The following is a 14,663-nucleotide window of genomic DNA, read 5'->3' on the forward strand; positions in this document are numbered from 1 at the left end:
ATGTCTTCCCCCAGACTCATTCCCCTGTGGAAAGATTTTAAATACCTTATAAATGACATGATACAGAAAAGCAAGGTAAGTTATATATAGAACATAAATGTGTTATTGGCTTCTATCTTAATAGTGTTGAGCACTTCAGAGGAGCACAGATCTTCTGTGGAAGCAGGAAGCAGTCAGGGTAGATCATAAAGACAATTTTCACCTTAGTAGGAAGTGGGCCATCAACTTACAAATGAGTCTAGAGATCTCTTGCAAGGACTTTTTGGTAGTGATGGAGGAGGCCTTTGAAGCACTGTCAGAAGAACCAACCCTCTGGAAAGAGGGATTCTTCTAAAAGAGAAGGGAGAAGGCACCAAAGAGAACATCTGCCAACCTCAGTTTTGCTACAGCTGGCACTACGTAAAAGGATTCCATGCGCATGTGTCATAGCCCATGCTCTATCAGCGTGGAATAATATATATTGAATATATACTATCTTCCTCTGTCAAATTTAAAGGCCAAGTAGGGTATCCTAAAAGTCTTACTTAGTGCAGTTTTAGGCTTTAATAACTTAAAGCTGCACTGACTTTTGGAACACTGTTACATTACATCTGGGTATATGGCAGTGCACTTGCCTCAATAATCTGTTAAATGTATCTTTTATGACATGCGTACCTTTTAGACAGAAGAGAGGATGTTAGAGGACAGGTATACTAACTTCATGTCGAGAAGAACAGTTTTCCCCTGTGCTCACACCATAAAATTTGCCTATATACACCCTTGGTGTGGTTTGGTTCTCTCTTGTGTTGGGGGCTTTGTTACGCGCTTGTGAAGTGTAGGGGTCCCACAGGTGGTAAATTGTGCATGTCTGGGTGTCACAGAAGTGGTCCTTGGGGCTGAGGCATTTGCGAACTGCTTCAACTGTGACTTAGGTGAGAATATATTTTAGTGCATTCCTGGTCTCTCAGTTTATGCCATGCCTCTCCCCAGCAAACTTCAGATGACCCAAAGACTGATGTAGTTGTGCTGAGTGACCGGTCCCAGATTCTGTTCAGAGAGTCTCGCTATCCTCAAAATATGCCGCTAATATGCTATTACATCAGTGATGCCAACTTCTTTGCCTCCCTCTCTTGGGTGACAACAAGCACAAAAGAAATCCAGGTAAAACTACCTAGCCTTTCTTCTTCTTCTTAGCCCATTCTACAGGGGCCATGCCCATGTAAGTTCTGACCCTAGGTTAACCCAGGAAGAAATACCACTTGAATGAAAGTGACCTGGATCCAGGGTTCCCACCTCATCCTTTCTCTAATTACAGTCTCCATACTGAATAGATTTTATGGTTCTCCTAAAGTAGGCCAAGGGTAGGGAAAGAGTCTTAGGTTTCCTGCTTCTACAATATTTCCAACTCCCAAAACCAGGGGGTTAAATCACTCTGGAGTCTTCCAATTTCTCCTTAGCACAAGAACAGGGGAAAAGAGCTGAATATTTTGCTCTTTCCTCTTCTACTATCTTTTCTAGGCAGTTTCCGTCTTACTCTCTTCTAGGCAGTAGTATGGATGCAGAGCAAAACCGAGGACATGGTGGAGAAGAGAACATTCTCCATGACCGAACGACTGCCGCCCATCCAGTCCATGGTGCACACAGGCTCCTTTCATATCCTTGTGGTCTACTGTGGTGACCTGCTCCTGCGGCTCTTTGGGGACCACTTTCGGTCATTCAAATCCTTGGCTGTAGTACCCTGCCGCTTTAACATCAACTGCCTCTGCTATGACCCAGAAATGAAGATGCTTCTGTCAGGCATCCCAGGGGCAGTGGTCACCTGGACCATTGAGCGGACTGGCAAGGGCCTCCAAATAGCCTACATGGCTTCCATGCCTGGTGATGAGCTTGTCCACGACATCGTGCTGAACGGCCCCAATGGCTCCATCCTAGCCCTGTGTGGGACTGTGGTCAGGGTCCTTGAGCGCCAGGGCCACGGCCAGCTGGGAGAGGTGAAGAGGTTCACTTCCACCACCAGTGGCTCCTCTATCACCTGCTGCTTCACCTGTTTTGATCAGGGCTTTCTTTATGCTGGCAACAAGACTGGGGAAATCCAAGTATGGAACCTCAGCTGGGGCCACTCTCTCCACAGTTTCAAGGCCCATTTCTCATCAGTGGTATGTATCCACAGCCGGCCAGAAGCCCACACCCTGCTAACGGCTGGCAAGGAAGGCTTAATCAAGGAGTGGAACCTGACCTCAGGGGGCCTGCTGCGGCGGCTAGAAGTTGGCGAGGAACTGTATCAACTCCAGTTTATCAACAGCACTACTTTCTTCTGCCAGACCACCCATTCTTTCTTCTTGCGCAGTTTGCCCTGCTTCTACAACCTCTTCAATGTCTGTGGCTCTGCTCCCCAGCAGGTGCGTCGGATCCGTTGTGGTGATAACTGGTTCCGGATCCTCTGCACTACGGAGGATGGCTTGTTGCACTTTGTGTCCCCACTAACAGGGAATCTTCTGGTTCTCACCTGGCCCTTCTCAATCCTGGACCAGGCTGTGGACTGGGCCTATGACCCAGATAAAGAGGAACTCTTTGTAGCAACAGGCAGGTCAGAGGTACTGGTATTTGACACAACCCGCTGCCCTTGCCCAGCCAAGTATCTCTTATGCACCTCACCCGATTCTCAGGACTTGGTACAATGCCTGGCTTATGGGCATTTCCACCTGGGTCGGGGTCTACAAGGACTCATGTTCTCTGGACACCAGAGTGGTGTGATCAGGGTGCTTTCCCAGCACAGCTGCGCCCGAGTAGAGAAATTCATGCACTTTGGGGCTGTGTTAGCACTCTCTACACTGCCTGGAGGGCTTTCTGGCAGCCGAGAAAACTCTTTGCTCTGTTCCTATGGAATGGATGACTATATACACCTATCAGAAGCTGTGCTTGAGGGGATCAGAGTACTTCTGCGGCCCCTCGCCAGCATTCTCAGCAGCTGTCACCTAACACATCTGATGCTTTTGCCCGAGTCTGTGGGTGCTATCACGGAGACTAACTGCCTACGTCTCTGGAAGTTCCATGATTTTCTGTCCTCTGGGTCACAGGAAGGCTTGACATTCATAGAGACATTGCCACTGCACCAGTGTGCCATCGTATCTTTTGATGTCTGCTTATCCTTGAGTCTTTTTGTCACAGGTGGCAGTGATGGCTCTGTCCGGATCTGGAACTTCCATGGTAGACTTGTAGCCATGCTGGACTCATCACTGCACTTTGGCCCACTCTGCTTTGCAAACGACCGGGGTGACCTGCTTCTAACTTTCAACCAAAGTCTTTATCTGGTGTCCTGTTTAAAACTGCTTCCACCAACCCTGCTGGCTCGCCTTTCCCTTATGGGTATGACAGATGAAGTGTTGGAAGTTCCTAAGCCTTTCATACCAAGCTTCTTTTTCTCCTTTGAGACTATGTTTGTGCCCAAGTATGTTTACTCTGGACAAGGGCAGCAGCAGTTAGTGGGTCTGGAGAGCCTTGTCAATAAGCGAGCTATTGCCTTTGATCATAATGTGCCACATGTTATAGAAGAAGATGAGCAAGGGAGCCCTGTGTTACTGTCTTCCTTCAGACGCGATGCCTCGGACAAGGAGGAAACTGATTGGAAGCAGGTGAGAAAACTTCCTCATTCCCATTACGTCATTCCTCCCCAACTGCAGCTGACTACCTGGAATGGACTCAACCCCTATCAGATACTGCGATGCTACTTTGGCCATGGGAGGAAATGGCTCTTGGCTCCTGATTGCTACATCCCTAACTCAGTGATTCGTGCCCGTCTTTGGCCAGAGGGCAGCCCGATATACCTACAGTGCAACCTGCACTCACCCATGCGGGAATTGGAATGGGACAAGTCACAACAATTCTTTTTCTGGCACAGTAAGGCAAGAACTATAAGTGATGTAGGAGAATATTCATATGAAAAGGAGGAAGAAGACTTCCTAGAAACAAGAGTGACCAAGGATGTAACCTACAGTGTCCTTACAGACTCAGCAAACCGCAGTTGGCTGGGAAGAAAGATGAGTGAAATAGCTATCAATAGCCTGATAGAGACAATTCTCAGTATTATGATCCATGCTTCTCCACTGAAGTACCAGTGCTGCATTGGTGCACTAGGGCAAATCTTTGCCTCTTACCAGGTGTCTCCACCCCTGCGCTCCGAAACAGCCCATCGTCTGTTGGATGATACAACCAATTCCAACCCACTGATCCGAGAGCTAGCCTGGGAAGGGCTGAAGCGTCTAGGAATGATTACTCATCTCTTTGCCCTGCCTCTGGCCCAAGGACTAATGGACAAAGATGAAAGAGTGAGGAATAAGGCCCTGAACCTTGTGCCTGAGACTGGAATCCACACTAAGACCTCACTCTTAAACTTGATCCAGAACCGAGATACTTTCCAGGAGATGCAGTAAGTTCTTTGTGCCTTCTTCAGTTCTTTACCAGTTTCTGATTTTCTTCTTCCCCCTCCCCATTTCCCCCCCCCTTCCTTCATTATCTGTTCATCAGTGTTCATTAACTTTTCCTGTCCTTTTTTCTTGTTCATAGTCTTTTTCCATTCTTAGGCTATCCTGACGATCCCCTGACTGCTCACTCCTTTCTCCATTTCTTCTCCTATTCTTGTTTGTCCCCTTCCTCCTCAAGTGCCCTTTTTCACCCTTTTCTCCTATCCCTGAAGCCCCCATATACAGATCACTCCATTCACTGCCATCTCAGCTTCCTAGACTTTTTCTTTCTTCTCGGCCATCCTTTACCTCTACATACACTTTCTGTTGGTCACTTTGCCAAGTCACCTGCCTGTTCCACAGCAGTTCTTTCCTTCTCATTCTCCCTCTTGTCCCTGATTCAGCACAGTCCTTCCTCTCCTTTGACTTTCATAGGCAAGAAATGGTTGGGGAGGAAACCCTGGACCATCTGCTGGGAATGAGGGCCACAGATCTCCAAATCCTTCATACTCAAGTGGAGCAGCGATTGAATGAAAACCTGACCTTATCACAGAGAGATGAAAAGCCTACTTTTTCTTTATATATCACAGAGGCTTCTGAACTTAGCTCCTTTTCCAAGCCACCTGATATAGTTTCTGAAGAACCTGAAGTTGCCGTCAAGCCCAGCAAAGGCCAGAGACGGAGCCGAGCAGAAAGCAGAAAGCATAGTACGTATGGAGTGATCTGGTTCATGCCTCAGGGTCCCCAAGAGGCAGGGGAGTTAGGGCTAAAGTGAGTCAAGATGTATCAGGTAGGAACAGAGATAAGTGGAAAGATCCTTTCACAGAAAAGAACCTTCCTAGGAAGAATCCGCCCAAGTTCAGAAAGACTCCAAGACCTACCTCTCTAGGATTTGGCAGGGGTTGGGTGGCTGGTGATGAGGGGAGGGAAAGCGCTGGGAATAATGCAAGGGGAATGCTTTTTTTTATAAAGGCCTCAGCCCCCTCTGTTGGCTACTTCTTTTATGGCAGTTCCTCTTAGCTCATACCAGATACTGGGAAGGATGTTGTTTAAACCTCCATGCTTTCCTTATCTCCATCTTTTTATTTTCCCTACAGCTCAAAAATTTTTGCGAAGCCTCAAGAAGATGAAAGACACTGACACAGAGCCAGGTCCCTTAGAGGATCAAGGTGATCAGAGTGAAGCTACACCAACTCAGGGGGAGGGTTCTAGGTCTTCAGCCTCCAGTATAGCAGAGATTTCAAAAGAAGATGAACAAGAACATCCAGAGAAAGATGCCGCAAAGGATTATGTTGCATTGACCCTGAAGATGCTGAGGAAGATGCGTGACAAAAGAGGGAGGAAAGCAACAATTCAGAAACCCATAAAGAGGCGCAAGAGGAAGGCAATAGACGCTGAAGTTACAGCTGAGGAATCTCCATTTCCTGCAAGGGAACAGAAAGTTGTGAAGATGGTGGAAGCCATAGGGCGGGGTGCCTCTGGAGCCCCTGGCCACAGGATTACCCCTGGAGATGGCTCATCATGGCGGGATGATCTGTGTCGTCTTATGACCCTGAGGATATCTGGTTCCCAGACAAAAATGTCAGAAGATCTAAACATGGAGCTAGTGACCACGGCTCAGGAGATGCTGGCAGATCGACAGCCCAGCTGGGAGCTCTTTCAGGAGATCTGCCCCCTGTTGAAGAGAGAAAGTGAGACACGGCTTGAGGACCTTGACTGGGATGTAGCCTGGCCAGAGGAGAAACCAGTTTTTATTCATGGAGAAGCAATTAGAGAGGACATGGTGATCAAAGACATGGAAGAGGAGCAAGTGCAAAAGGAAGAAAGGGACAGGAAGGCCTTGCAGGAAACCCAGGTGCTTCCCAAAAAGGCCAAGAAAAAGAAAGTAATTTTTTTAGAACCAAGAGATCTAACCAAAGGAAAACAATTATCAACAAAGGAAGAGAGGAAACCCTCTAAGAAGCCCTCTAAGCACGAGAGGAAAGCAGTCCAGCAGGAAACAAAAGTGGATAAAAAAGAGAGGAAAATAACCAAGAGGGATGTGAGTCAGGAAGTGGGAAAAATGGCCAAATTAGAGGGGGAAATGGTTGAGCAAGAAGGAAGACCAGTTAAGGAAGAGCCAAAGGTGCCTTGGCAGGAGTGGAAGAAGTCCTGGGATGAGTGGAAACAAACTTATGGTGAGTCAAGGATATCTTGGGATGAATGGAGGAAATCTTTGGACAAAAAGTGTCTTGAGGAAGAGGAGAAATTACAAAAGGATGAAGAAAAGCTACTCCCAGATGAAAAAAGGCTGGATAAGGACATGAGCAAGCTGATATGGGATGAATGGGAACAGATCTGGGAAAAGATGTCAGGCAGGTCCAGGGAGCAACCATTGGAGGATGAAGAAGAAGTGACCCTGGAGGAAGAACTGTCTCCAGAGTGGGGAGAAGAAGAAGAGGTGATTACAGAAGAGCAGAGACAGATCCACAAAGAATATAAACAGGCACAGGTTGAGAGGAAACGGGCCAAAGAAGAGAGGAAGCTGGCACAAGAAGAAAAGAAGCTAGCACAGGAAGAGAAAATACTGGCGCAGGAAGAGAGAAAACTGGCCAGAGACTATGAGCAGCTGGCCCAGAAAGACAGGAAAACAGTCCAGGCAGAGAGTAAGTTTGTCCAGAATGAGGAAAAACTAGCCCAAAGACGGGGGATGCTCAGCCAGGAAGCAGAGAAATTGGCCCAGCAAAGGAAGAAATTGGCCACGAAATTGGAGAAACTGGCTCGAGAAGAAGAGAAAACAGTAAAGAAAGGAGGGAAGCTAGTTGAGGTAAAAAATATATTGATCCAGAAACTGGAAAAGCTGGCCCAGAAGGAGCAAGATCTAACATGGCAAGAAAAGGAACTAGCCCAGGAACTGGAGGACCTCACATGGGAAGAGGCGGAACTGGCTTTGAAAGAAGAGGAACTGAATCTGGAAGAAGAGAGACTGGCTAAGGGAGAGGAGGGACTGGCTCAGGAGGAAAAGGCACTGGCCTTGCAAGAGGAGAAACTGGATATAGAAGAGAAAAAAGCGGTCCAGGAAGAAGAGCTGCTGATCCAGGAAGAGAAGAAACTGGCCCAGGACAAGGGAAAATTGTCTGAGGAAAAGGAAAGACTTGCCCAGAAAAGGGAGCAATTGATGAAGAATAAGCAAAAACTGGCCCAGGAAGAAGAGCTGCTGATCCAGGAAGAGAAGAAAGTGGCCCAGGACGAGGGAAAACTGTCTGAAGAAAAGGAAAGACTTGCCCAGAAAAGGGAGCAATTGATGAAGAATAAGCAAAAACTGGCCCAGGAAGAAGAACTGCTGATCCAGGAAGAGAAGAAAGTGGCCCAGCACGAGGGAAAACTGTCTGAGGAAAAGGAAAGACTTGCCCAGAAAAGGGAGCAGTTGATAAAGAATAACCAAAAACTGGCCTGGGAAAGGAAAAAATTGGTCCAGAACAAGGAAGAACTCACCAAACACAAGGAGATACTAGCCTGGAGGCAGAAGACTATGCCTCTGGAGAAGGAGAATCTGGCTCAGGAGAAGGTGAAATTGGCTCAGAGGAAAGAACACTTAATGCAGCACAAAGCAAGCCTCACCCAGAACAGAAAGAAATTAATCCAAGACAAGGAGAAACTGGACATGTTCAAGAAGAGACTGGCTCAGATGGTGAAGAAGCAGTTGGAGGAAAAGGAGAAACTTTTCCAGAAGAAGGAGAAACTGGATAATGTAGAAAAACACCTGACCCATTTAGAGGAAAGCCTGGCTGAGAAACAGCACAAACTAGCCCAGGACAAAATGAAATTAGCTAAGGAGAAGAGGGTGATATTCCAAGAACTGAAACAGCTCAGAGGTGACTGGTCTATTAGTAAGGAAGAAAAGGCACTGGGTATGGAAATGAAGAAACTGGCCCAGGAGAAGATGACACTGGCTGAGGGTCAGGAAGCTCTCTTCAAGGAAGAGACTCAAGAAACTTCAAGACAGAAGAAACTAATCAAGGATGAGCGAGAACTAATTAAGAGGAAATTGTCACTAGAGGAGAAGGTACTGGTCTATGAAGATAGGATACTGGCCACAGAGGAAATGGACATTGCCAAAGGAAAATTGGAGTTTATTAGAGAAGGGAGAGTATATGCCCAGGAACAAAGGAAGCTAGCCAAAGCAATAAGGAAGTTAGCTAGAGAAAGCAAGGGCATTTCCAAGGAACCATCAAAAGTGAGCAGCAAAACCTTAAAGGTACTTCAAGACCTTATCAAAGAAGAAAGGATGATAACCCAGAGAGAAATAGAGATGACAAAGTTAAGGAGGGCATTCTTCATTAAGGAAAGGGAACTGAGCAAGACACAGAGTGAACTTGATGCCAAAGAGTGGGATTTTTCTGAGGAACAACCAGAAATTACCACAGATGAGAAGAAACTGGCTAAGAGGCAGAGAAAACTGGCCAAAGAAATGAGAAGAATGATAAAGAAAGAGAAAAAAATGACTGAGGAAGAAAGGAGATTGGCCAGGCAACAGAGAGAAGTCATACAGGAAGAAGAGGAGGAAGGAATAACAGAGGAAGAAGAAGAGGCAAAGCCATTCCTTAAACAAAGGTCAAGAGAGAGAGAAAAGCTAAAGAGAGTTGAAATGCAACAGGAAGAGTTTCCCACTCAAGGGGATACAGTGAAAAGTGAAGAGAGCCTCTCTGAAGAAATGGAAAGCCTGTTAAATGAAATAGAGCAAGAGAGTTTGTCTGACGAGGAGGAAGAAGAGGAGGAGGAGCAAGAGGAGGAAGAGGAAGAGGAAGAGGTAGAAGAGGAGGAGATGGGAGACGAGAAGGTAGAAGAGGAGGAGAGGGAAGAGCAGGAAGAGGAAGGGGAGGAGGAGGAAGAGGAGAAGTTGCAGCAGGAGGAGGAAGAGGAGGAGAAGGAGGAGGAAGTGTCTGAGAAGGAAAGCACGCGTGAGGAAGAGATGGAAAGTTTGAGTGAGAGAGAGGAGGAAGAGGAGAGAAGCTTGTTGGAAGAAGAGGTGGGCAAGAAAAAAGAGATCTTAAAAAAAGAAAAACGATTTAAATTACTAGAAGAAAGGAAAAAAGACCTAAGAGGAAGAGAAGCAGTACCTTCTATTCGAAAAAGAATCCCTGAGGTCAAAGGCAGTGCTATAAAACTGGGAGTTCTGAAAAGCCCATCCAAGCAACTGATCTCAACAGTTCTGGGGAGGGCAGAGAAGTTACCCATGCTAGAACCAACTAAACAAATATCCTGGGAGGATAAGGCTACAGTACTTGAGAAATCCAGGATATTCCCAGGGACAGGGTTTATAGATAAACAAGAAGAATTGTTGAAGAAATACAAGCCTCTACATGTTTTGGATACAACTTCAGAGTCTGAAGAGTCTGACTTAAAGACCCCATATTTATCCCAAATATTGAAGAAGAATGTGGAAGCTCATAAACTCCAAGGCAAACCACTCGGGGCCAAGTGGCAGTGGATTTTGCAGCGTCATCCATCTCTGAAGGTACAGACTGAGGTACAATTACCTGTGTCCAAAATCCTGGCTGAGGAAATATATGGAGATGTAAGCCTCTCAGATGTAGAGTGGATCCACCATATCCTAGAACGGATGGAGGCAGGAGAACAGCTTTCCAGGGGTAATTTCCACAGGTTGTGCCAGCTTCTCAAAGACCTCACTGCAAAGGGAAACTTAAAGTGGATGCATCTGGCCAAACTTGAAGCCCTTGGGTACCATCACAAGCGGTTCCTGGAATCACGAAGCACGTGTATCTCAAAACCCAGTAAAGAACCCATGGGCCCAAAACACCTGAAAGTGATCCCTCCTATAAAAAGAAAGGAAAAGGAAAGCTGGCTAAAATCTTTGGCTGTCTCCATACCGAAGTCCCCATTAGCTACCAGAAGGATTCCAGACCCAAAGGCTATAAACTGGTATCTTCTAGGAGAGCCTTACAGGAGTGCGCGGGCAGAAGAGATATCCACTGCTCTCAAGGAGATGAAAATGCAACACTATTATCCTGCCACAAGAGACATTTTCACAGGTGCCCATGCCTCTGTGGAAAAACAAACCCTAGCACTGATGTTTCAAAAGAACTTCTGGGCTTTTAAGGATAAGGGCAGGTTTCCCAAATTGCCCAAGCTGGAAAAGAAAGCACAGGCCAGCTCTAAAAAAAAGGAAGAGGTGCCTCTATGGGAGACGTTTGTGGCACTGTACCATGTTTTGCGGATGTTGAAGGAGCGATATGCGAAAGACACTGCTGCTTGGATGGAACAGTTCTACCGCCTCATGGACCTGTACCAACTTAAGTCCCCTCGAATCCAGAGGCTGCTACAGGAACTGCTAATGAGAGAGGAGCCCCGATCCCAAGAGATCATTTACAAAGAGGCCCTAAAGACCATGGACCTAGTTCCTGGAGAGCGGTTGTTCTACCATCTGTTTTGTGGTAGTTCTCACACCCCTAAAGGTCCTCTGGAGTTCCAGGAGGTGGTGTCCCTCCCAGAGCAGAACAATGTCCGCACCATACTCCCTATGGGCATTGCCCAGTATGGGATCTTAGAACTCGCCTGGAAGAGTCTGCCCCAAGCTGATTTACACCTCACCCAGGAATTGCCCTACATTGTGGCTCCTACTCCTTAATTTGGGACTGGAGGGGCAGGACTTTTCATTCCCACCTGGGGAAAGGCCTTGTCACCAGAATCTAGACCTTTATCCTTAGGGCCCACACAGAAGTAGGATTATGCTAAAAGCCTTTCCCTACCCAGCTCCAGAAACCAGCTTTTATATGTGGAATAAAAAGGAGGTTCTCATTTACATCAAACACTGTGATGTGTCCCTTTTCCTCAAACATTGCTTCTCCAGAAAGGTAGCTGGGGAGACCAGATACTCTCATACTCCTGAGAGTGGGAAAACTTCCCAAAAGCCAGTGGTGCTCACCCTTTGGAGGCCTTCAGGCAAAAGAGTCTGTCCTTATCTTCTCCCTTCCTTGCCTCCCATCAATTCTCCCCTAAAGACCATAGGAAGGAAAACAACTGGCACAAAAATGGATGTATATTTAGCATTAATATAAGAAGCATTGATATAATGGAAAGAAAACGGATTTTAAAATCAGAAGACCCAGCATTTCCCTCTTGGTTTTTGAGGGTATACAGTGGAGGCAGACTCTACTTCCCTGATCATAGCCCTGCATGCTGATGACTTGAGTCTAAAACAGCGGGTACGGTGGGTATTGAAGAGATCCTCAGAGTACAGGAAAAAGCTTCAGTAAGTTCTAGCCAGTACCATCTGGTGACCTCATTACCGGATGGCATTAAGGAATGAGGCCGTTTGTGGGTAAAGCAGAAAGAAAAGGAGGGAAGCCTATATCTTTCACTTCCTTTGCCAAGACCTGGATGTGGGGTTTGGGAAGGATGATAGAATGCAAATTTGGGAAATTAGGTGTACGTTCAAATAAGCCTCCAAGACAAGAGTTAAAGGGGAAGGGATAGTAAAATGAAGGAAGTTGATGCTGCCAGCAATCGTATTCCTTCCCTGATGTCCTCTCCTCACCTTGGAGACTACAGAACTGCCTCTTTCCAGGTAAGCTGAGCCTTCCAACAGATTCTAGCAAGTAGCCCATCTATGCCATTTGCCACTCTCCCTCCCAACCTCTCCTTTGTTATTCTGCTCCCTCCACCTGGAATAGAGGGCAAAAGAACATTTTGAGAAGTTGGAACCACCTTCAAGGCCAAGGGCAGTGAGAACCCTGAGTGTGTAGTTGGGCTCTTCCAGGTCAGACTATGTATATCAGGCCCCATGGAGTATATGAAAGCTGTAGGCTGGGGACAGAGAGCCTCAAAAATGATGATTGATGCAACAGCTAGGCAAGGCAGCAGAAATAAGGATGGCCCAGCTGACTCTGCAGCCTTGACCTGAATCATTTCTCCTTTTTGACCTCTGTTTACTTGTGTCAGAAAGAGGACAGTGCACAAATTGCAAATACAAGGCATGAAAGAGGAGACATCACTACAGATCCTAAAGACATTAAATGGATAAAGACTACTATACACAACTCTATGCCCATAAATTTGACAACATAGGTGAAATGAACAAATACCTTGAAAGATCCAGAAAGAGAATAGTAATACCTATCAAATTTGTTCTGCAGGATATCAGTGGATCCTCTGGTCAAAAAACAAACAAACAACACAGTGACAAAAAATAGTCTTAACTGTTGTGGTCCCAGAGTCAGGAAGTCTATGAATGGCTCTTAGGGAACCTCAAAACCTTGGTACTGGCTGTGACAACCTGGATATTGTTTTGCCTTTGTCAGGATGGCAGAGACCAGGGCTTGTTTGTATTTTCCCTTTATTACAAAAATTTTCAGTCACAAAAGTGGAAGAGAGTATTATAATGACCCCCTAGATCCCCATTACCTAGATTTAGTTGTAAACATCTTGCAAAAATTGCTTCATCTATCTTTCCTTTGTTGAAGTATTTTAAAATAAATCCAGATATCATGATATTCCAACTCTAAATACTTTGATATCCATCTCTAAAAAAGAAAATTTTCTTCCATAATAATTTTCATATCTAACATAATTTTCACATCTTAATAATAATTCCTTAATATCATCAAATATTCTAATACAAATTTCCCTGGTTGTACCTCAAAATGTCCTTTTTTTTTCTTTTTCAGTTTTATTAGGTAGAATTATTACAGATTGATTGCACATACACATTATATTGCATGTAAATACATATATAAGTATACTGTGCTTTTTTAAAGTTTACATATATGTACTAATTATTGTTTCTAAGAATAGATTAGAGCTTTAGCTTTTTTAACTTACATAGTTATGAAAGGAATAAAGCCAACTACAAAATAAGAATCAACAGAATGTGATAATCCAATCATAAAGGATAGTCAAATGTGCTTACCTATATTCAAGAAATCAATCATCTTAGTTATAAATAATAAGTAGTTCATTTGTGCCCTTATTATTATTGTTATTATTTTTTAGATTCCTCATATAAATGATGTCATATAACATTTTTCTTTCTCTTTCTGGCCCACTTCACTTAGAATGACAATCTTCAGGTCCATCCATATTGCTGAAAATGGCATTTATTCTTTTTTATGGCTGAGTAGTATTCCATTGTGTATGTGTATATGTATGTATACCACAACGTCTTTATCCAGTCACCTGTCTTGATAGGTATAGGGACCTATAGCCAAGGAGCAGGGTAGGGGGTCTGTGAATGGAAAATTACTAAGTGGAAGCATTAAGGGTGAGGGGATTCTGGCAAAACTGATCAAACAGGACTCTTCCTGAAGACAGGTCAGGGTGATCAGACATCACTTGGGGGCTGGCAGAGGATAAGCAATCCAATTAGGTATGAAGGGTGATCAGATATCAAAGGATGAGGGTTCTTGCTTAACTGACTTAGCAGGGTTCTTGCTAAAACTGGATTTCACAAGGAAGTGCACAGATGGACGCAGGAGGAGGTTCAGGAGCCTGACTGAAGTTTGGTCAAGCAAAGAATCTTTGTCAGAGCTCCCACCTAATACATTCTCTTTTCTGAGTAAAGTAAAAAGTTATTTGCTGGGAGTGTGCAGGGGAAGAGAAAAGACTTGAGTTTGTAGGGCATCAATCTCTGTGGATGTACAATATTTCTCCAGGAGCACTTAGAAGCCTGGGTGCAAGAGCAGTGAAAGTTGTCAAATAAAAAGAAATTCAGAATTGGATAAGGAAAGACTATTCAAAAAAGACTATTGCAACATAGAGAATGCTGCAATCTCAGGCTCTGCAAGTGTCTCAAAACCAAAGTGTCTCATCTTTTAAAGGGAAGGCTAACAGGAAATTTTAAGGGGAAACTGGGCAAGTGAGGAGGTGGGCAGACACCATCATTGGGGTTCACCTGACGGGAAATATTTCTCCCTGTTATCAGCCAATAACTGATTCTCAGAAGAATTGTTAAGAGAGGATGTTCTGCATTTTAGTGCTTGTTCAGACCTGTGGTCAAGCTAAATTTCAGAGGTATTAGGGCAAGAGAGAAGCTTGACTAAAGTGTGGTCAAGCCAAGGCAGAGGGGTGAAAAAATGGGCAACTGGGAACACTTGGTGAATGTGGACAGCTGGACTGGATCTACTGTGGGAGGTTTTGCTAAGTGTGAGGAAAAAGAGGCAAAGAAGATTAAGGGTACTGGCAAAGGAATGAACATAAATGCTCATGGTATCCAGGCTGGATAGAGAA

At 45.1% G+C, this 14,663-nt stretch overlaps 1 protein-coding gene across 1 annotated transcript; it reads left to right on the forward strand.

The window, feature by feature from the left end:
- Positions 1–11,101, forward strand: WDR87 (WD repeat domain 87). The gene is made up of 6 exons (XM_032488177.1): positions 1–75; positions 970–1,140; positions 1,524–4,405; positions 4,875–5,146; positions 5,537–7,491; positions 7,735–11,101. The coding sequence occupies exons 1-6, from the start codon at positions 1–3 to the stop codon at positions 11,065–11,067; spliced, it is 8,688 nt and encodes a 2,895-aa protein (XP_032344068.1). The 3' UTR covers positions 11,068–11,101.
- Positions 11,102–14,663: the final 3,562 nt, after the last annotated feature.

This window comes from Camelus ferus, chromosome 9 (assembly GCF_009834535.1).
Source record: "Camelus ferus isolate YT-003-E chromosome 9, BCGSAC_Cfer_1.0, whole genome shotgun sequence".
In the NCBI taxonomy this organism is placed as follows: Eukaryota; Metazoa; Chordata; class Mammalia; order Artiodactyla; family Camelidae; genus Camelus; species Camelus ferus.

What these genes read in the sequence shown, in the direction of transcription:
- WDR87 (XM_032488177.1), top strand. Translation starts at nt 1, where the DNA reads ATGTCTTCCCCCAGACTCATTCCCCTGTGGAAAGATTTTAAATACCTT. An exon ending in ACATGATACAGAAAAGCAAG is followed by an intron (nt 76 to 969) that starts GTAAGTTATATA and finishes GCCTCTCCCCAG; the next exon opens with CAAACTTCAGATGACCCAAA. An exon ending in AGCAGAAAGCAGAAAGCATA is followed by an intron (nt 5,147 to 5,536) that starts GTACGTATGGAG and finishes TTTTCCCTACAG; the next exon opens with CTCAAAAATTTTTGCGAAGC.